Here is a 24,158-nt window from a genome sequence, read left to right on the forward strand (position 1 = left end):
CTGTTAAATAGAGCAATCTTGCTCATTCTTGATTTAAGCTAGAGCTTAAGCTTTGGTTTAATCGCCCGTTTTACCCTAGGTTGTAAAAGTGGTCTTAAGTTAAACAGGAAAAACTGTGGTTGTAAACGTGATCCTCGTGAGTAAGTAGTAAAATATGAAAATCTATTGTGAAAACATGTGGAAAGCGGAGTGCTCAAATTGATCAAGATTCCAAAAATTGTGAGAGCAATTTTTCGACACATTAGTGTCTGAAATCATCGATATTTTGAAGTTGAATTATTTAGTACAATGACGTTGACATTGACATCCATGAAATTGTCATTGGCACTCAAATTTAAAACTGGAGTGAGGTTATTTTGGAGTAAGCTTCATTAGAATTATTAATCTGTTCATTTGTCATTTAAAATGCTGTTCATATGGTTGTGCATAATATTTGTACCTTGTATTCTAATACCTGTAGTTGTATACCTAAGGCCTTCACCAAAAAAATCTGTAAATGGGAAACATGTAGTTGTGATAGGAGGTTCTAGCGGAATAGGGAAAAGTGTAGCCATTGTTGCAGCGAAAGAAGGTGCTAATGTGACAATTATAGCTAGAAATGTAGAAAAACTGAATTACGCTCAGAAAGAAATTGAATCTTATAAGTGTTGTAAAGAACAAATTATCAGCAAAATTTCAGTGGACATTTGCGATTATGAATCCTTAGAACAAAATTTTAGCAAAATAGAAACTATAGTAGGACCTATTTTCATGATGGTCAACTGTGCTGGAATGGCTATATGTGGTGAAGTAGAAAAATTCACTTTGGACGAAATTAAACAACTGGTTGATATTAATTTCCTAGGAAGCCTGTATTCTGTAAAAGCTATTGTACCAAAATTCAAAATGAGAAAAGAAGGAATTATAGTTCTTACGGGGTCCCAGGTAACTTTAATGGGAATGTATGGGTATTCTGTATATTCAAGTTGTAAATTTGCCCTGAGGGGTCTAGCTGAATCCCTCTATATGGAAGTGAAACCTTATAATATATCTGTCACATTAGCTCTACCTCCTGATACCGACACTCCAGGATTTGCAAACGAAAATAAGACTAAACCTACTGAAACTAAATTGATATCAGATACTGCAGGACTTGCAACTCCAGAAAATGTGGCAAAGAAACTTGTTAATGATGCTTTGGTAAGTAGAATTAAGTATTTTATGTACACTATTTTTTTCATTAATAGATGTTTTTGATTCCATAAAATGAAGTATATAATTTTTCAATGATAAAAAGGTTTCTTCATTTTCTAGTGAATTATTATGTATATTTTTTTTATTAAAAAATATATATAAACTTTGAAATATGATCTTGATAATAATTTCTGGTTCTCGAAGTTAGCTTTTATTTCTACATCTTAATTATAATCAATTTATAAAAAACTGTTGCTGGATGAGATAGTGGCCTGTTAACCTATGTGAGAAAGCCAAATAATTATGAAAGTATGTTGAAAAAGTGTGTAATAATCTGAATTATAATCTTTTGTATTTATATTTATGTTACAGACAGGAAAATTCTTTAGTTATGTTGGATTTGAATCATATATGGTAACTACTCTATGTACTGGTATGAGCCCTTTTTCCACATTTCTTGATGTAATAATGGAAGCTACTGTATTAGGACTTTTGAGAATAATTAGTGCTTTCTACATAATATCTTTTAATAAAATTGTGAAAAAATGTCATGAAAACAAAACAAAAAAAATTATGTAACTGAAATTTGTAAATTTGAGTTATCCTGTATTTTATTATATTTATTATTGTTATACATTTATACATATTTCTTATATTGTATTTGACTATAATTTCAGTCCCAGACGATGAATTCATAAGTATACGAAAGCTCGGAAAATATTTTGAAGTTAGTCCACTTTGGTGTTTCCTTGCCAGAATCAATAATTCAAGTATTCAATATTTCTATCAACGCCAATTTCAATATTGAATTTTGAATTTTTAAAGTTTAAAAATTTTTACAAGCATTAACAATATCAAACATCACCAGAAATCTTAATTAATCATTATAATTAAAATTTTATTATTGTTATAACATTATAAATATCAATATACCGGACCATTTACATCACTCTTAATAAAAAAAGGAATCAATTATTTTGTCGCCTATTATTCCAACCCATAAATTCAATTTTTCAAGAAAATGTTACATTTTGCAATGTGGCCACTTTCGGCATAATTGTAGATACTGGTCCTGTAACAATCCTCGTTGGATACGTGAATCCCCACACCCCATATCCTGAAAAACTGAATTTATGGGTTGGAATAATAGGCGACAAAATAATTGATTTCTTTTTTTATTGAGGGTGATGTAAATGGTCCGGTGTATTGATATTTATTGGAAAATAGTATTTTATCTGAGTTGGCCCAGATATTACCAAATCTAAGTGAGTATTTTAAATTACATTTGAAAAAAACTTCATTATTAGCAATTTTCAGACGATAACAATATCCCAAACGACAATATTTGGCTATGCGTGTGTAGTGAGGCAATACCTATTAATGTGTTTCCCAGAAGATGGATCACCCGACATAAAACGTTTAGACTATTTCTTGTGGGGTCACTTAAAAAACATAGAGAATATTACATGAAAAATAATCAGTTTTCTTAAGGATTTCTAACAATACGAAATATATAGGGTGACCCATTTGAAATAACAAAGTTTCCGAGATAATTGAGACGTTCCATGTTCCATAAATAGAACTCACTATGTATATATATATATATATATATATATATGCTTTTTGAATAGCTAAGCATCTAAATTCAGAATCTCATAGTTGGATAGATCTATCAGCCAAACTTACTATCACTGATCTTTTTTGTGGCATAGGATGACACGAATTGTAGTTTAAATATCTTTAGGACCAAATTGGTTTTTTATACCATTCTCTTCTTATGTTATTGTTAATTTTATATAATGTGACATCAAGAAAATTGATTTTATTATTTTGCTAAACCTAGATTGTGAATTGAAGTTTTTCATGATAAGAATTGAATTTTTTATTTATGTTTTTAATTTGATTCTTTAGTACAACAGTAATGCAATCATCTACATATCGGAAAAAGAATGGAATATTTATATCAAGTTTCCTCAAGATCTTCCATTACCAATTGTGCTATAACACTTGAAATGGAAGTTCCCATAGCACAACCATCAATTTGTTTGTATATTTCATTCTCATATTTGAAATATGTTGTTGTAAGTGTGAGTTATATATCTTTTATAAATTCGATTTTAGGTATTTCTGTATATTCTTTAATTTTGTCCCATTTTCTCATTAATATATTTTTCACAAAGGTAATAGGAGTATTTGTATATAAAGAAACCACATCTAACGAAATGAATACATATTCGTTAGAAATTAAAAAAATTGGTAAGCTAATATTAAAACAATAACTTATTGCTGCGAATACAAATGAAGTAAAATGAAAATGGATCGAGTATTTAACTGATACCAGATGAAGTTTTATCTTTAGGTCCCAATTTTGCACAAAGTATTTCTAGTGACAAATAATTACCTGTGACAAATATCTTATGTAATATTGAATGCAACACCAATCATCTAAAAACGAAATTCAAAATAAAATAAGATCTGATACTTGTGATATTATCACAAATTTCAAAAATAAATTGAAAAATAAACAGCAACAATGCAATATAAAACCTTAAAATATAACCAAAAACCAAAGAATTCATAAATAAAAATAAAAATCTCAAAATTTTGGAAGCAGATAAATCTAATAAAACTGTTATCGTGAAATCAGAAGATTATAATAATAAAATGATGAAATTATTAAACGATAAGGCAACTTAAAAAAAAATTAAACAAAAACCTACGATTTCTTATCAAAAACAAAATAATGATAATTCGATTTTGGGAAGAACAACTTTTTATTTCGCCATCAGACTCAAAAAAATTGAAAATCCACAATGCCTTACCCCCTTAAAATATATGGTTTACCAAAACTCCACAAACCTGACATTCCCATTCGACCGATTGTTTCAAGTATTCAAACTCACCCCATTATCTAATTATTTAAAAAAAATTTTATATCAAAACAAATTCTATATCAAAAACACATGGGATTTGAAAGAAAAAGTTAAAAGTATAATAATTCCTAATGAATATGGATTTATTTCGTTAGATGTGTATGGAATATACAAATATTCTTATTACCTTTGTGAAAAATATATTAATGAAAAAATGGGACAAAATTAAAGAATATACAGAAATACCTCGAAACGAATTTATAAAAGATGTTGAACTCATACTTACAACATATTTCAACTATGAAAATGAAATATACAAACAAATCGATGGTTGTGCTATGGGCACAACAGTTGGTCCAGTTGAAAAAAATTACTAATTATTGCTTTTTTAGCTATTAAAAACCCGTAAATTTTTTCGTTTTGAGCACTTTATATTTTCTATAAACATTTTAGATACTTTTACAGTTACAAATCTTAACATATGTTATAATTACAAACCAAAAAAGAAACAAAAATTTAGGTATAGGGAACATAAGATGAAAAATAACAAATATTACTTAAGGATTTCGAAAAGCGAGAAATATACAGGCTGATCCATTTGAAATAACAAAGTTTGTTATTTTTCCGGTAAAAGGAAAAATCTGAAACGTAGTCGTTTTCGAGAGGTGTTTCATACATAAAACTCACTCGGTATATCGATGTTTGAGTATAACGAGTTTTGTGTGTGTTTTGGAAGAGAGATTTCTGTGGTTTGTTTTTTCTTTTGTTTTGTGAATCTTAAAATTTATTACTGGGTTATTTTTGATTGATTCTTATTAATAGCGTAAATAAGAGGTTACTGAAGCTTGCTGTCTTTGAACTTTGTTGGTTTTTTAACATACAAATATCTTCGGGTATAGAAATTCATAGTAAAATCACTTCTAGATAGCAGTAATTGGAATATATAAGAAGGCTAGTGGCGCAACCACAAGTCAGTTCCTATGACACTGTTGTGAAATAAAATAGTGAGTACCTCCTTAAAACGTGTTTGTGCGTGTTTAAGTTTAAGACAACTGTTTAACAGTATTTTGATTTGAATTGTTGCTTTTGTGTGTGATTTTGTAGTATAGAAAAGAAGCGAAAAATTTATAGTGAATGCAGAAAATTCAAAGATCAGTGGAACATTCGGTATTTCATAATTGAGTCCAGTAACAAGGCGCTATGTTTGATTTGCAATGAAAGCATAGCTGTTCTCAAAGAATATAACATTAAACGTCATTATGAAACAAAATATTTTCAAAATTACTCAAAATATACAGGAAGTTTGCGGACAGAAAAATTCGAAGCTATGAAGCGCGGATTGAAATAGCAGCAATCTTCATTTACGAAACTCAAAACTGAACAAGAGGCTGCAACTCGTGCCAGCTTTCGTGTGGCTCTTGAAATTGCAAAACATGGAAAACCACTCACCGATGGAGAAATGATCAAAGAAATGTGCCTTGAAAAGGTAAATTTATTAAAAACTGTCAATATGTCAGCAAACACTGTTGCTCAAAGGGTAGAAAACATCGCTGAAAATATATCCTCTCAACTGTTCGATAAAAATGGACATTTTGAATGGTTTTCTTTGGCATTGGATGTGTCAGATACTGCTCAGGTGTTGATTTATATTCGAGGAGTAGATAAAAGCTATGAAGTACATAAAGAACTTCTTGATATGTATAGTATTCATGGCACAACTACTGGTACAGATATTTTTAAAGGAGTTGAAATGGCCATTAATCAAAAGAACCTTCGATGGAAAAACTTGAAATGTATTACAACTGATGGAGGCAAAAACATGAGTGGGAAAGATAAAGGAGTGGTCGCTCTTGTGTCAAAGGCTGTAGAAAATGACGGTAGTTCAAAACCATTACTCTTACATTGTATCGTTCATCAACAGTCTTTGTGCGGAAAATGTTTGGATATGTCCGAAGTTCTGAAATCATTCATATCAACTGTTAATTTTATCTTTTGGGCTGAATCACCGACAATTCCGACAATTTATTGAAGAGATTGGAGAAAATGACTTACCTTACCTTATCATACTGCCGTACGTTGGCTTAGTTCTGGGAAAGTCCTTCAGCGCTTTTTTTGAACTTCGAGCAGTAAGCGAAATTTTTTGAATGAAAAGCATCGCCCTCTTACTGAATTATAAAACAAGGCTGTGGAAGTTAGCATTCTATGTTGATTTGACAAAACATGTGAACGAACTGAATTTGAGATTGCAAGGAGAAAACCAGCATCTTCCTTATTTATACACTAATATCAAATCAAATTAAGGTTTTTCAGAATCCTTTTGATACTGACATTGAAATCTTAGCCCCAGAACTTCAAATGGAAATGTATGATCTACAGTGCAGTGATATAATTAAGAACTAATATCAAAGCTCATCTTTGTTGGAATTTTATATGAGTCTTCTACTGACACAATTTGATAATTTGCATAAATTTGCTCGTGGGCTGTTTTCTGTTTTTGGTACTACTTATTTGTGTGAGAAGACCTTCTCCAAAATGAAGTAAACAAAAAATGTTTACAGATCTAAATTAACTGTTGAGCATCTTAAATCTCTTTTAATAATTGGTACAAGTAAAATTAGTCTACAACTACAAACTATTGTCAGTGGAAAATCTCATTTACTTAAATCTCATTAGTATTTCATATGTCATGATGCTCGTTATAAGTTATGTTTTTATTTAAAATGTATAAAATGTTAGTTGGATTCATTTCAATAATTTGTTATTTATAATATACTGAAGTTAAATTTTCTGCATATTATAAATGTCTTCACTCATTACAATTATGTGTTTCTTTATCCAATTCATCATAAAAACAATAAGCCTACAACAATGTTATGAGTAGTTAGCCCATGCCCATATATATATTATATTTAATGTTATCCATAAATTTGCCAATCATTATTAAACATCATTCACTAAAACTTATCTTTATCTAACCTAGAAAAATTCAACGTCATTCATAATCCAACCAATCAAAAATTAATGACAATTCCTATAGTGACCAGAATCAATATTTCAATTAATCCATATTTCAGAATATTGAATTCTATGACCTTAAAAATTTATACAAGCATTAATAATATCAAAAATCACTTATTATTGTTATACATTTATATATATTTCTTATATTCTATTTGACCATAATTTCAGTCCCAGACGATGAATATATAAGTATTCGAAAGCTCGGAAAATATATTAAAGCAGCACTAAAAGAACTTGAGAAAACACAAATTTATTTAAGAAAATGATACATCAACTGAACGTCAGCACCGATGGTGACGTCAGATGACTTTTCAACAGTCTTCTTCCTATCCCTTTCAAATAATCGTTGAGTTTGACCTAGGAGTGGTTCATATATAGTTTGGTCTAGTTTGCACCATACATGTAATACATACATGCGTTGCACTGCATTAAAGAGCGCTTCGGTGTCAACAGTGTACACTAGTGCAATAGAGATCAAACCTAAAATGTCAACTTTATTCTTCCATTCTCTAGAAATTTCATGTTTTGCAATGGTGGTACAAATGATAATAGTAAAAACAGTGATAGACGTGATGGTGTCGTAGTATTTTTTAGCAGTGAAAATAAATCTTTACACAATTATGAACTATTTTAACGATTTACTACTTGAAACATTATGATTTACAGGCCCAATGTCCGCAGGCGAAAAATAAAATTTCGTACTGTCGGTTTCGACTCATAATTGGCAATCATAATTTGCATATCTCAAGACCAGTATATAAATAATGTACGGGTAAATTAATAACCTTTGTCATTTCTTTTTTAGCGACTAAATAGCATCTACCAATAACGAGTTCTTAATGTCCCAAATGACTAATAATTTGAATAAGCATTAGAATGTTTAAACTAGGTATAACCTATTCTTTACCTTAAAAACAAATAACATTGATTATGTCAAAACATTTCTATTTTAATTTCTTATTACATTTAATTGGATACAAGTAAAATTTTATAAGGTTTTGAATTATAAAGTCAAATCAAATCATTTACTAAAATGAAACGTTCCCTAGTATCAAAAGCAAATCAGAAAAATAATGACCAATATCCAGGTGAGCTTTTGGATTGATATAATGCATAATGTATGTTATATCAGTATAATTATAATTCAGCATTTCATGAATTTTAAAGTAGAGTAATATCCAATAGTCAAAAATATATTAAAGCTGATAAATAAGTCACACAATTTTTAAACTACATCATTGTGTATATGTTATTGTGAAACCAGTATTTTTTCAAAATCAAAGAGTAAGTTGAATAATTTTAGGATAATAATACTTACATTGTATAACAAAATAGAATATGAACTCATAGAAATATTTTCCAGAGGATGTGTAGAGGAATATAGAAAATTTGGTTAGTCTTTTTCACTGTTTTTTAATTCATCTTTCATAAGATTTATAATTATAAAGTTTCATCCTTCCCAATTAAGCAACTAGAAAATTGTTTAAAATATTCTAATATAAATACAAAAGTTGATAGGTTATTGAAATTATTTCCACAATTAGTGCAGATTAAAGCAAATTCTTATATTTGTAAGATGATAGGTTTTTTACGATGTTTAAATAACCATTTAGTGAATCTCTTGTAGCTTTACACACAAAATTTATTCAATTTCTGTACTTTTGCAATGTAAATTATTTTTTAGCTAGAACTCGAAGAAAAATCATGGCTCAAGTAGTTAGTCAAAAAAGGGGCCGTGGGATCAGTACCGGTGAAACTCCTTCAGCATCTTCAAGTTCTACCAGTCAACTGTCTGCCTTAGGTACTGCTCCTGGAACTCTTACAGATGAACTAGCTGCACTTTTTGAGTGCCCAGTATGCTTTGAAGTTGTTCTACCTCCTATTATGCAATGTCAAGTTGGTCATTTAGTTTGTGCTAGCTGCCGCCCAAAATTATCCTGTTGTCCTACTTGCCGAGGTACTTTAGGAAATATAAGAAATTTGGCTATGGAAAAGGTAGCAAATAACCTAATGTTTCCTTGTAAACACAAATCTACTGGCTGTCGCATGTCTCTTGGACTCAATGAGAAAGCAGAGCATGAAGAAATTTGTGAATTTCGTCCCTACAGTTGTCCTTGTCCTGGTGCCTCATGTTCTTGGCAGGTAATTGTATTGAAAGTATTATATAGGTATTCGCAAAATATAGTTATTCTATTTATCTGTCTACATCATATATAATTAAATGTGCATAACTATTAATAAAGGTAGTTCCACTTTCATATCTTTATTTTATATTGAATACAACTTATATTTATACATTTTTAAGATAATTGAGAATGCTATTTTATTTCATTTTATGACTTGAGTCATTTACTCTATTAGATCTCAGTTTAGATATTTGATGACTGGTGGTGTTGGGTATCAATAATAAACCCAAAATGTATTTTTAGTCTTTTCATTCTTTTCTATTATTCGCAATGGCCTTTGCTTTGTTCCATATTTTGCTTTTAATACTCAATATTCCTGTTATCTTATTTTGAGTTTACTTTGATCTTCTCTATTGTTTATTATTCCCATATTCTTTTTGATTGTCTTTATTAACACTGGTAATATTTTCTATTCTTCTGTTATCTTTACCTTCCTTATTTTTATCTATCTTTGTCACTCCATATAAGATAGATTTAGTGTTAAGATTAGTCCCTATAATGCTGTAACGTTATAACTATTTCAATATAAATTGCAACTTAACTCTTTCAACCATTATTAACTAATGTGAACTTTCCCTAATATTAATTTTTCCACCCGCATTTAGTGTTTTGAATATTTAGAAGTAATATAGATTAGAGGCATTCAAATTTGGCTCCGTCCTCAACCGAATTTGATGTTGTATAAGTAGAGCAAATTTTGCCAGAAACTTGTTGGTGTCTGAAAAAGTGACTGAAATTTCTGTATTTCAGAATGCATTTGAACTATTTCAATTGAATGTTGAATATGAAATGAATTGCCATAAGATTCCTCAACGCTTCCAATCCCACATTCATAAAATAATAGTAATTGGCTTGCCAGCTTAACAAGCAAACTAGTCATTAGGATTCTAAAAGGTCCCTTCCTTGAACTCAAATTATCAGGCAATCATTTTTGATAGAAGAAACAAAAAAAAACAAGATAATTGTATATTATTTTTTCAATTTATGTTTATTCTCAATTATATTAGATTATATTTTTTTATGAAGAGAAAAAACTTACTAAAATATGCATTATTAAGATAGATTATGATGTTTTTAGGGACAACTGGATAAAGTAATGGTGCACTTACAACATGCTCACAAAAATATAACTACTCTTAATGGAGAAGATATAGTGTTCTTAGCTACAGAAATAAATTTAGCCGGTGCTGTAGATTGGGTCATGATGCAAAGTTGTTTCGGTCACCATTTTATGTTGGTGTTGGAAAAACAAGAGAAGAATGATGGTCATACACAATTCTTTGCCATTGTTCAACTTATTGGATCTCGAAAACAAGCTGAGCACTTCGCTTACAGGTACCTTACAATTATCAAATACATGTAAATTTTTTCTTCCTTCTACAGATAGGAAAGTAGCACAGATAATACATCTACATATTTAATTAATATGAGAATAATAAAAATTAAATTTTTACCATAATTTATTTATTTTATTCTAGCAAATCTGGTTCCATAAAGTGACAGTAAAATGGTTTAATAATATATAATATTGAACTTTATTCAGTCAAATTTGAAATTTCAGCTTTCACCTACATGTAAATCTAGATTTTTGGAGACTTGGTATTTTAGCTTAGCTATCTTTCAATGCTGGTGCAATTTATTATAGAATGCATGACAGTTAATTGTTCTTGGCATCTGTTATTAAATATATCATTGTAAATTGATTTTAAGACATAATTAGATAATGTAGCTGTTTATTTCAAACTATTTATGGACCATATAGCTTGGCAGTGGTTCATCAATATTTTGTATGTTACTGTTAGAGGATAGCCTAAAGTTAATCTTAGCATAGTGTTGTGAACAGAACAGGTTTATAAAGTACAGCTGTAACTAGTTGGAAGTCAGAAACTGTTGCTGATGCTTATTCAACATGTAAACTGCTATTACCATATGACTCACAATTACACTATTCGCTGAAAAGTTGAAGGGGCCATAATTCCAAATTTCAAATTAATTGTTATGTAAGATGAAGAACTGTATTAATTTTTTTATTGTCTATGTATTTCATTAAGTCATTAACAAAACAGTATTGTTTTGTTTTTTTTATAATTTACCTAGAAGGCAAACAAACATAAGGGTGGATTTAGTTTAGAGATCGGTCTTTAGAGCAAAGTTTTTCCGGTATGTGTCTCACTGTGAGTCAAATGTTTTATTAGAACAAATATCCCTAAAAAAGTCACTCCTGTATTTCTCTGAGAAGTTTTACACGATTTAATAAATTAGAATATTTTCACTATAAAAATCGGATAAACTATAAAGTACAGGCTATGGAAAAATTCTGAAATTGAAATTATTTTTGATATACATATCTCATCATTGACAAGGCATTTCCAGTGCTTTGTAATGGAAATATATATTTCTTTAATTTCTTATTTTTAAGACCTTTTGATATATTAATGCTTCTAAATGTTCTTGATTCTTATCGGAAGATATATTGAAGTTAGTCTACTTTGGTGGACCGCTATATTATGAGTAGTTTTTTATTGGGAATGTGGCAAGGAAACACCAAAGTGGACTAACTTCAATATATTTTCCGAGCTTTCCAATACTTTTGTGTATTCATTGTCTGGGACTGAAATTATGGTCAAATACAAAATAAGAAATATGTATGAATGTATAACAATGATAAAATTTTACTAACAATAAAATTAATTAATTGTTGTAAGTAAAATTTGATGTTCCAGACGATGAATATATAAGTATTGAAAAACTCGGAAAATGAAAATATATTGAAGTTAGTCCACTTTGGTGTTTCCTTGCCACGTTCTATATATATATATATATATATATATATATATATATATATATATATATATATAATATATATAGATTTTTCTCTAAAAGTAGCCAGCTTCTATGTGATAATTTGCTTTTTCAGTGGAAATGGAAATTCTTATAAAATTGATTAGTTGAACTAATGAAAATGAAGGCATGTAAATGTGTCTTGAAGTTTTTACAATGTAAACCTGTACTATATTTGAAGTAAAAAAGAAGAAACACCTCTACAGATAATGTGAGATGATGCTTACGTCATTTGATGGATTCCAAATTTCTTGTGCTAAAAAGAATTGAGGCTCTTCATTAATGGAATACACAGCTAAGCTGATCCTGTGTATTTCAATAATAAAATTATCATATATAGCAATATGCCTAAAATATGAAATTATGTCATACTTTAATTTGTTTTTTTTTCTATAGATTGGAACTTAATGGAAATAGAAGGAGACTGATTTGGGAGGCCATGCCCAGGTCAAGTCATGAAGGAGTAGCATCAGCAATTATGGGTAGTGACTGTCTGGTCTTTGATAATTCCATTGCACAACATTTTGCAGACAATGGAAATTTAGGTATTAATGTTACCATTTCCTTAGTTTGCTAAACAGTATGACCTTTCAAAATTAGGTGATAATGAGACAGTTACTTTTATTTAGTCTAATGTTTTTTAGAAATTTTGTCTAGTATCATTTTCTTTTCGTCAGGTTTAATACAGCAGCAAAACATTCTACATCAAATATACTTATAGGTAGAGATGGATCATTACGAATGATTCTCTGCTACACAAACTATTTGTGATACAGGTTCGAGAAGAATTGAGAAACTCTCAAGAAGTAACGAAAACAATCTGGAAATTATTTATTCATAAGATTATTTCAATAGTGATTAATTAAATGCATAAAAAAATTCCCCATATATTTTACCATCTTATTTAACTTTATATAAAAAAATTTCTCTCGAAGCTGTAAACGGTTTGTAAAATATAACACAGAATCATTCTTATTCTTCTAACTTCTACAAGAAACTGTATAGAAAGTTTACAAGTAATTAATATGTACAAATCTTAATATTAATTTCACATTAGCAGAATCGCAAATATTAACTACTGGTGAGTGAGAAGTGTGCAAAATATGACGCATATCATAAGTTTATCTAGTTCCAAATAGGGAAAGGCTATTGAAGAACGTTAATAAATTGACAAATCATTAATTAGAAAAATGGATTTCATAGGCTTCTCAAATTTTAAGCTTAACACAATTGAAGTTTTTGCAGCATAATCTTGCTACTAGTTTCCAAATTAATGTATGTAAATGAACATGAATGATTTTTATATAGCAGTTAGATAAGAACGTGGAAAATTTATTTTTGTTTAAAATTATTCCTTAAAACCCTTTTGATAAACGGCAGTACCAATTTTTTTATTACTGTAAGCTTCATAATTATTAACTACTCTTTTCGGTTTGTGAAGTATTTTATCTGTTCACCTCTTTAATTTTGATTGTACTATTCATTTACCATTAAATATTCGAATTGAAAATTATCAAGCAAATGGATCAAGTCTAGTAAAACTATTTTTGTATCTACTTTTGCTCAAGTATTAAGCTAAATGATAATTCATATTTTTTTACAATGTCATATCCATTGTAGAATAGTCATAACTATGTTCATTTTACTTCTTTTTCAGATGTTACTCTCTGTCATTTAAATTTTTTGTGTCTATTTTCTTAGTTTCCAAGCAAGTATTGGGCAACATAATGTAAGTGAGGCCTCAACTATTTTATTTGAGATTTTGAAAATTCTTTTCAAATATACATATCTGAGATGTGGCTATTAAAAACCTCTAATATTGACAAGTAGGAAAGTAATATTAAAGTTTGTGTTTGCAAAATTATCTTTCCTTGCGCATAATGAACTTTTGAATGTACATTTTTCTTATTAATATAAAACATCTAATATACGAAATAGTTGGTTTTTGTGGATCTTAATTAAAATGTTTTAAAGTAACTGACTTGTTCAGGTACAATGACTGATGTATAGTAGATGGTTTTTAGTTTATACTTTATGTCTCATTCTCACTTACTTTTTCTCATGTAAAAAGAATTTTAGACAAGATTATAATTGAAGGATATTTAGAATAACTACTTGCTATTCTTCATTTATATCGTTTATTGTTTTTTTAAAGAAATTATTATTTTCTCTTGCTGTGTTTTAATAGTAATTTGGAATATCAGGTAACCAAATAGCTTATAGGTAATTCATTTTTAGAACTTGCAAACTGAAAGTCCTCTTCACTACAACAACTAATTAATTTTTCCTCCTAATTGTGATACTCAATATTAACTTGAATAATTGTCACATCCATTAAACTTCTTCAGTTTAATGGATATATCTACAATCTTATTATTTATTTATCATGATTAACTCCACATAGAAATTATGAATAAACTAATTTTGGATCAAATTCGCCGGTCAACAATATTCACAAAATGTAATTAGGTTCTACCTCCCACCCTTCATCCTGTTTTTCAATGCATTTGATTTCATATGATCTTTTCATATGGTCTTTTTCGATGTATGCGTCCATTTTACATATATTGTGATATACTTAATTTAGATGAACTTCACCTATTTTTGTAACTATTAATGAAAAATGGTTACTTGATATTTGAACGATTTTGGTGTACAAATTACAGTAAGTGAAAATTAGGAAGTGAAATCCCATGAAAACACCAAATCAGATTTTTAGATACTAGTTTATTCTCATCAAAAGATTTGTTGTAATTTTTATATTCTAAAAATAGTGTTTATTTTTTATTTAATTTGTTTTTAGGAGAATGCCTTGCTATACTTTGAGTTATAATAACTCAACGCTAAATATTAATAAAGATTTATTTCATGTGTGTATCATTTGTTGTTTGTTCCTGATTCTGTCTTTATTGGTATTTTAATGTAAATCAACCTTAGTTTACTTGATATTCAGGTACAAATGCTAATGTCATTTAGGCTTAGAAATGTATTTGGCGTTCGAGTTATTCCAAAACTCTGGGATTTGTTATCCTTATTTGGATCCCATTCAGGCATTAACTAACTAATGTGATATAAAAGTACAGTCAATAATAACATTTATTAGTTCTCATAAAAAATATTGTATTTATGGGATTTAGAAACCATGCTTTTAGATTCGATCAAATTATAAATATATATGTTTTAAAATGAACTATCATAATAGGCTAGTTGACAAAATTTGGAAATTAGTTTAAAACTATAGCTTAGCATCTGTTTCACTCCAAAAATATATTATTTTAAGAAAAATGGGTTGTTTACGTTAGTGTTTTGAGTTTTTAGAAATGAACTTGAAATTGACCGCGAAAAAGGCCAAGACTGTCATGGCGTCTTGAATGATGTCACACCTCGCGAAACAGCTGCGTTTGTTAATGACAGTCAATTGTGTTTATTTAATAAATAATGAATTCCTCGTATTATAAATACTGTATAGTGCCCCAATGTGAAAGTACAACGATAAAAACGCCAGACAAATGATTCATATACGTTCCAAACAATAAAGCAATATGAAGAAAATGGTTAAAAATGGCAAGGAGGCAACTAATTCCACAAATTATTTCTGTATTGATGTATCTATTTATAAATATACAAAATCTACCATAATATACCACACATAACATTTAACATGTTATGACTTAATTAAGTTAAAATTATTGGAACTTTGTATTCCCTAACCTCAAAATCAGTTAATTTTCATTCTACAGTGGGTAAATGCGACTCTTTGACTGGTAACTGCTAATTAAATAAGACTTTGGTTGTTTTTCACATAATACTTACATATAAGTTCTAACACTGCGGACTTTGGATGAACAAAAGTATGTGTTCAATGCAAAAAATTTGTCAAACATAACTGCGTCAATTTTGGGCAAATTACTGTAGTTTGCTTTGTTAAATCCTGATTCCATGGCAAATTATACCTGTCTTTCAAGGTTAAACTAACATTGAACTTTATTAATTTAACAATAATTGCTGAAAACTCGAAATAATCTGGTTACTTCATACGAAAGTGACAGCTACAACATAGCGTTTCACAAGGTGTGACGTCACGCTTTTCTGATTGGTGTTTAATGTCACGTAATTAAACGCCTCATTTTGTCGATTTTATTTTCCAAAAATATTATTAATCTTTTATTATTTTTGTAGAAAAGTTGTTTTTTTATTTACTAATTATCATGGTTAATCATTAGAAACTCACAGCCATCCGATTTATTATTAGTGGAAACAAGCCTATTCTCAAATACGTAACCATATGTTAATAGTGAAGCAAATATAGAAATGATAGAAATGATCAAAGCGAGAATGTATATAACTGTAATTGATATTCATACTAAATATACTATTTACAGATACCACAACACTAACAATTACTCTGATGCCTATTTCAATCCAGTTCATCAGCTTCAGACAGTTTTGTTTAATATAAACATAATTATATATTATATAATATACGATTTACTATATAAAAACGGCTTCTTGTTAACAAGTTGCAGTTAGAAGCAATTGTGTAGCAAAATATAAACTGTAATTAAAAAGTCCATTGAATCTAATTCCTATTTAATTTCACCTTCAGTCTTTGCTATTATACTCTTTAAAATATTATTTCCATAGATACTTCTATTATTTTGTACTTGAAAGTAATTTAGTTGACCTTGTGTTTTCACAAATAATAATTAAAAAGAATAACGCTCTAGTGAATTGATTTTTATAAATCAGTACATTTTAACACCTTATTAAGTTCCGTCTTAAGTTTTTGTTTGATAAACCACAAATTACATTCGTAAATATAAAGTAATAACTGAAAATGAATCATTATAGCACCAACGTATGATTAGTAATAAATTATTTGTAATTGTATATATTCATGGATCTTTTTCAATTTTTGTTCAAAATATTATAAAACTAATTATATCATATGGTTACAGTAGACATCATTTAATAAGAAGTTCTAAATCCCATTTTTCCTATATTTTTGTGTAGTTTTTCATTTGTACACTATTTTCATCATAAAATTGTATGAATGTTACTTTCATATCTGCCCAGAGAAAATAATCACGAAAAATAAGTTGTTTTACATTGTTTATTATAATTTGAAAACTCAAATATTATTAGGAAAAAGTAAATATTGAACACATTTTTCTTATTAACTTCATGGTGAATTTTTATTAAATTTAAAATTAAATACTCTCCTAAACAATTTAACCTGATTATTTCTTCAAATGGTATATATAGGGTAAGCAGAGTATTAAATTATTCATGTGATTAGTTATGGATAAAAATCAATTTTCTTGTATTGGGAACACCATGCGGCTTTTACAATTTTGAAATAAAGATGAAACTTTATTACACATGTAAAAAGGTTTTAATAATTTTTCTTTTCTCGAATTTCGTAAATTTGAAATATCTTATACTACATGAACTTATATGATTCTCATATTGAGAAACTCTTTATATTCAGATAATTATTTTAGTAGTGTTGATGAATTCACCAGGATTACTTTTCCTGTAATATTTATTTAATGGTTTTTTTCAATGTATTATGTATTCCATAGTTCTAATACAATTTTCAAAATTTATTGAAAGTGATTGTGCGTGTATAATCTTATACTTCCATTACAGCTATGTAAAAAACACTAAACTATAATTTCAAAATAAAATCCATAAATAAAGTTCTAAATTTAGTAACACCCCAAATGAGGTGGGTAAAAACTGTTAATCCATCAATCAGGATAGTTTATTTTTTTTAATAATTTCTAACTCAAGTAATATTAATTGAGATGTACAGGGTAAAAAAAATAATGCTAGAATAATACTAGTATCTAGATAAACGGTAACTGTTACCTTTTAAAGGAGTGTGACCTATGAAGTTTTATGGTGATGCATAAGGTAAAGAGGGTTTTCAGGTAAGACAAGCACTATATCCATTGTAAAACAACTACAGTGCTCATAAAAAGAGGGACTGCTAACTGTTGACGAAGCTGAAGAGAAAAAGGAGAATAATTTAGTAAAAGTTAATGAGAAAACCAATTTTGAATTACAAATAAAAGAAAATTTTCTCTAAAATATATAATTCCGTTCTTTTGGAATAACGTGGTCATTTAGTGAGTAATAATATTTAGATGTGGTACAAAGATTAAAATAATAGCAGAAACGACAATTCCATAAAAACGCGTTATTCAATGAAATTGACCTGACATTGAGCAAATTAATTCAAGGTATATAAAAATAATGATGCCTGTTTACTGAATATGATATAGGGGACGTGAACTAATTGAATAGTAAGCAGGAAAATGTTGGTGCATTGTAAAAACAGAGATCTAAAATTGAGTACTTCATCTTTTTTAGATAGAAAAAAAAAACATTATTATGAATCGAGAAATCGGCTTATAAAGGGTATTCAAATAGCCTAGTGCTTCCGTGTAAACTTTATGCATGATTCATTATTGAATCAAGGACCGTCTTCGACATGTTTTCGACTATAAATGTAACAGTAGCGTCAATGCGAGCTATTGCTTCTTACAATCTTTCAGCAGCCTATAGGTAAGCCTTTTAAAAATTCCAAGAAAAAGTAATTCAAAGGATTTATATCTGGTCATCTAAAAGACATTAGTACAGGCATACTTCTGTTCTAATTCAACATTTGATAAATTTTCTCTGCTTAATCGCTATTAAGATCCTGTCACGTCAATGTAATGTCTTACTGTTCAGAGTCTTATCTGAACTAATGACAAAAATGCTGCTATTTGGTTCATTTAAAGATAGCAGCAGATACCAAATACTTCCATCTAGGATTCCAATTTCATATTACAATCCAATATTCTACAATAATCATGGATAAATGTAGAATAAAATTTCATACTTTTTCTTCATTTGTTATGAGGGAACAAAATATTCAATATTCATGGCAGCATAAAGCCAGGAAAGCAGTTGTTTTTCTCGTAAAAGATCAACAAAAGTTGGGCTGGTTAATTAAATAATGATGTAATTGGTCTAACATTGTACATAACCGCTTAAATGGAGCGTCGTTCTCAAGCCTTATCTACATCAAATGACAATTCATCAGTATTATTGCTCGATCGAACTTCTTTATCAACTAGATTGGGTTCCTGATTTCCAACGCGCTTATTATGGTATATAACAAAGAATATTTTTACATCATAAATTCACAAAATATATCTATACCATGGCCTTATAGATCACCAGATCCAAACCTTTTGGATTTTTTCTTGAAATTTTTAAAAGAAAAGTGTTACTTTGCACGTGCTGGGCTGTTAGATGTATAGTGAAAACATGTTGCTTCAATAATAAATTATGCGAATGTTCGCATTGAAGTACATATTAAAAATTTTATACGTTTTAATATATATATTAATGCTTCTAAATGTTCTTGATTTTAGATAAAGACTTAAAGTTAGTCGTTATATATGATTACTGCCTATATTTCATATTTTTATTATAAAATATATCTTGGAAACAATTTCAAAACTAATCAGTATAATGAATGGTGGTAACAATAAACAGCTGTCCAAAAAAATAGAATATTTATTAAATTTTATTTTAAAAGCTAGAACAGAAAATTTAATGGTAGTTCTTAAAAGGGTATATATATTGAACTGTTTAATGCCAAAAACGAACCTTAAAATATTTTTTCTTATTTTATAATGGAAATTGAATAAAAGCTAATACAAAATAGTAGAACCGAATAATTTATTAAGGTATTCGTTAAAAAATATTATTCAAAGAAAACTAAAGTTTTGTGTGATCCCCATTTACATGTCGATAGTTAATTGTTTTCTTTGCATTATCAAAATCAAATAAAGTCTTGAAAATTTTGTACAGCTGTACAATATTTTTTACAAATAAAAATAAGCAAATCTGAATTCCGACTGCTTATACATCCAAAAAATCATAACATAGGCAAGGAATTTTTTTTACATGTGTTCAAAAAAAATTCTGTTAGACGACAATGTAGCTGAAAACCCTGAAAATTTACTGCGCCAAAGTTTATGAATGGTGATGTAAATTGGATAATCTTTTTACCATAATATCTCACACATATTTGGGGTATCCATGAAAACATTAATGCCGGCTTCCTTCAGAAACCCAATGGTTTGACGTGCAACATGTGGATGTCCGTTGACTTGCTGGAAAAAGACTTGTGGACGACCGTTGAGATAAGGCAATTAAGTAGGACATAGTCAGCATATCGCTTAGCTGTCGTATTGCCTCGAACAAAAAGTGAGAGGATACTATAAACAAATACCCCTCAAAGATTCGTCGTTAAATATGATATGCCATTCTGCGTATCATTGCTGTAGGTATCTGCACCTGCTCAAACATTGACGACACTTTTGATTGCAATTTGAATATGATTTAAAACCAAAAAAAAGTTTGCTATAATTGGAAGAAAAAAGTCTACGAGGATTAATAAACCGACTCTCTTAAAATTTTAAAAATTGTTTTACTACAACTTTTTTAATTATGCATATTACAATAATTACTTATTTGTACATTACAATGAAGAATAATTCCGATAATATCTCATCCAAATAAGTTGTTTTGGTTAATTTATCTAATTTTGTAATATTACCAATACCCCTTGCTGCCAAGAACGTTTGATCTTGAGGTTATAAGTGGCTTCTAGGAAGATTATTATGGAAATAGTAATAAATAGAGATACTGCTTATGGTTTTCAAAGACAAACAATTAAATGGGGGAGGAATCGCCGAAATACCACATGGTCCTCCAGGTAATCATCCAGTGGAATCACTAAACACAAGACTAGTTACGTATCAACAGGACTCTTAAATTACCCATAACAGTATATCACTGATGTTAAATAAACTATTGGAAATCCATAAAAAATCTTAAAATGGAAAGATCAGTACCACAAATTTGCAGGACTGACTGAAAAGTTTAAAGGTATGACACAGTTTATTTGATTCATCATAGAATTATTCTAAATTTTTTATATTTAGGAAGTTCTCGTCAAAGTAAATACTTGATTAAAAATTATTTTTTTTTGGGAAATTAAAGATTTGGTAAGTGTATTAAGAGTGGTAAGAATTCATTCTACAAGCTGAATTTTTTTGCAAATCTTAATACATTTATTGTAAAAAGTGTAAACACTGTACTATACTTTTTATGCATGTGTAGTTTTAAGATATAATCACATTTGAGCAAATCATATTTTTTGTAAAATTGCATATATGTTTGTATTAAAGAGAGTTTTTAAAGAAAACATTGCGATAATTGTAATTGTTTTCAACATTTTTGTATATTTATTCACTATCCTTGTTTATCAAGCTTTCTATATGTAAACGATAATTTGCAATAAAAGTTTAACTTCTTTTTACTATACCTAATGTTCAAAACATTCCCTTCATTTGAACAACAACTATTAAAAAGTATTTTACTTTTGAAACGTAGTGCATTTTTGAATTGTTTTTTCTAGAGACCCAACCCACATGAATATTTAATACAAATGAAACAGGCGCAACATTTTAATATATTTCTACTGTCTTAATTAATGGAGTTTTGGTTATTATGAATTGCATACAATGTTTAATGATATGAGTTCTGTTGCTCTGTATTGTGCTTTTAATATATACTAGTAATTTCATTGGACATTTTGGTATTTTACCTCGGAGACCTATGTTCGCGTTTCCTATTTTAAACATTTTTAATTCTGCCGATATGTTCTAGCATTATTTGTATAAAACCATTAATAATCCGATTACAACAGAAATAGTTTTTGTTAAACATGTAGGACACACGAGCCTTCTCACGTGTGTAAAACCAAGTTTTTCCCTCAAAATATTTTTCCTACGAATTTTTTCACAAAAAATATAAATTACAAATATTAATACTAGAATGTTTTATCGATCAATATTAATTCTTATACTATTTTTATGATTTCGGAAAACATCAAAAAAAAACCCTGAATTTGGAATTAGTAAACCCAACTTTTCATAAATTGCATAGGTTTAAATGAATGAATGAAGTGTTTATTTTTTAATAATTTGATCAGCAAAATCCAATGCAGTTTTAAGATAGCAACCAAAAAAGGGGAATTTTAAATATTTATTGGACGTTAGAATAATAAAATAACCTCTCCCCCAATTTTACTCAGAACCATTACCTAGTCTATCTATACTTATTATTCATTAGTTTGATGTAGTAGTGGTGAACTTCGTGAAAAAATATTGGATTCATCTCTATTCGATCAGTGAGTATCTTTTTAATTATTTATATTTAACACTTGATATTTGGAGATTTGTGATTTTTGAAATAAACAGTTATCATCAATTATTCTTCATTTGGTAATTAATAGTTTAGTGAAATGTAGTTAAGGAATTATCTTTATGCTGCTAAGATAAAAAATTAATTAATTAGTCTATAGTTAGTTTTTACGATTCTCGTTTTGTTTAGATAGAAGAAAACCATGAAACAAATAGATAGTAGCTTCGAGGATATCTCAGGCCTTTCTAACTCTTATAGATCTCCTACCCCCACCCGATATAGTTCTGGTTTTCTTTTTTTTACTTCTATTAGTCCTGTTCTATTACCAAGTGAAATAGTTCACAGTTTTGTTTTATTGGATGAAATATTCCGAATTCTCCAGTGCCTAGTATGTCATGAAACAATGGTGCCTCCTCTTATGCCGTGCAAATGTTTGTGGTTTGTAAACGCTGCGTAAAAAAATTAGGATTCGAATTTCCAGTTTGTCACGGTACTTTGGCAGTAACAAGAAATTAAACTTTGGAAACGATTGCAGCTTTTATGATGTTTCCTTGCAAATTCAAATCTCGGGGTTGCAGTCTCACTTTGAGATTAAATCAAAAGATTATAGTTTATTTCAGAAAGACTAATAAAACCTCATTAGATATGCAAAGGGACCACAGAGTGACCCAACGAATATTGAAGCTACTTTCTACTATAGTTTGGTATTGATTTCATTGTAAAAATTCTTTTTTATCAAGTGCAGATAGTACCACCCGGGTTTGGGTCAATATATGGGTTTTTAGCCTATTGTTATCCATTCACAAACACTGAAAATGGTGTGCCAAAGAAGTGCCGGTGGGATACTCGTAAAAAGGAAAGAATTTTATTTTAACAGAATAAAAATTAGGCATTATGTACATAGTATTAGGTACACTTGTTTTTTATTGAACATTATACAGAAATTAAATAATAAAAAATCATAATATTCTTCGTCATCTGAGGAACTGTCATCTCCTCTTGACGTTATAATTAACGGGTCGACGGTCCGATCGATCAAGTAGTTGATATCCCACATTTTCTCCTCTTCTTTAATGACATGTTGGACTGCTTTTCGCCAGTTCTCTGGTGTCAACCCCTTAATGGATTGATCAAACAGTAGCTTAACGTCTTTTATTTTGAATGTCGTGTTGTGTCTTGCTACAAATCATTTCACTTGTGCCCATATAAGTTCTATAGGATTTAGTTCGCAATGATATGGCGGTGTGCGCAACACAGTTACACTATGTTTTTCTGTTATATCTTCCACGGCGTATTTTATAAAACTATATTCGTGTAAGTTTGCTATAGCTAATAGTTTGTTTTTCATCAAATTATCTTCAAATTCAATACTCGTGGTGTTTAACCAGTCAATAATTTCTTGTTTTCTCCAAGATGAAATTGGAGTCTTCTCTATGCGTCGAGAATGATAACTTGTGTTATCCATAACTACTACTGAATCAGCCGGAAGATATTTTATCATTTCACCAAAATAGTCTCCAAAAACATCCGAATCCATGTTCTCGCGGTAATCTCCCGTATGGCACGACTGAAAGGTTAGCAAACCTTCCTTTAAAAATCCCTCTTCGTTTATTAGTCTTTTCCCTTTACCTGAAAGCACCTTAATACCCGTTGACCGGCCTTCCATGAAAGCTTGGCGAGCATTGGTTATATTTTTGTCTTGCCACATTTTTGGTACTGTATAACCTTCATTAATCCACGTATCATCAAGATAAAACATTGTCTTCTGCTCTATTCTGAACTGCTTTAT

At 29.0% G+C, this 24,158-nt stretch overlaps 2 protein-coding genes across 5 annotated transcripts; both read left to right on the forward strand.

Moving 5' to 3' along the window:
• Nucleotides 1–281: 281 nt before the first annotated feature.
• On the forward strand, nt 282–1,831 carry LOC130896484 (3-ketodihydrosphingosine reductase). Its single transcript, XM_057804672.1, has 2 exons — nt 282–1,179; nt 1,546–1,831. The coding sequence occupies exons 1-2, from the start codon at nt 406–408 to the stop codon at nt 1,750–1,752; spliced, it is 981 nt and encodes a 326-aa protein (XP_057660655.1). The 5' UTR covers nt 282–405; the 3' UTR covers nt 1,753–1,831.
• A 5,724-nt stretch (nt 1,832–7,555) lies between these two features.
• On the forward strand, nt 7,556–21,749 carry LOC130896565 (E3 ubiquitin-protein ligase SIAH1A-like). 4 transcript variants are annotated; one of them, XM_057804781.1, is made up of 5 exons: nt 7,556–7,839; nt 8,431–8,459; nt 8,752–9,209; nt 10,332–10,588; nt 12,491–21,749. In XM_057804781.1, exons 1-5 carry the CDS (start codon nt 7,832–7,834, stop codon nt 12,669–12,671), a joined length of 933 nt encoding a protein of 310 aa, XP_057660764.1. In that variant the 5' UTR covers nt 7,556–7,831; the 3' UTR covers nt 12,672–21,749. The 4 variants fall into 4 exon arrangements, with proteins under 4 accessions (XP_057660764.1, XP_057661011.1, XP_057660846.1 ...); XM_057805028.1 differs by lacking the exon at nt 8,431–8,459 and having other exon boundaries at nt 7,557–7,839; XM_057804863.1 differs by lacking the exon at nt 8,431–8,459 and having other exon boundaries at nt 7,557–7,833; nt 8,756–9,209.
• The last annotated feature ends 2,409 nt before the right edge of the window (nt 21,750–24,158 follow it).

Source organism: Diorhabda carinulata, chromosome 1, assembly GCF_026250575.1.
Source record: "Diorhabda carinulata isolate Delta chromosome 1, icDioCari1.1, whole genome shotgun sequence".
NCBI lineage: Eukaryota > Metazoa > Arthropoda > Insecta > Coleoptera > Chrysomelidae > Diorhabda > Diorhabda carinulata.

Coding starts and splice junctions, on each gene's coding strand:
- LOC130896484 (XM_057804672.1), top strand. CDS start 406: ATGCTGTTCATATGGTTGTGCATAATATTTGTACCTTGTATTCTAATA. Junction 1,180..1,545: donor AACTTGTTAATGATGCTTTG/GTAAGTAGAATT, acceptor TTTATGTTACAG/ACAGGAAAATTCTTTAGTTA.
- LOC130896565 (XM_057804781.1), top strand. Junction 9,210..10,331: donor GTGCCTCATGTTCTTGGCAG/GTAATTGTATTG, acceptor TGATGTTTTTAG/GGACAACTGGATAAAGTAAT. Junction 10,589..12,490: donor GCTGAGCACTTCGCTTACAG/GTACCTTACAAT, acceptor TTTTTTCTATAG/ATTGGAACTTAATGGAAATA.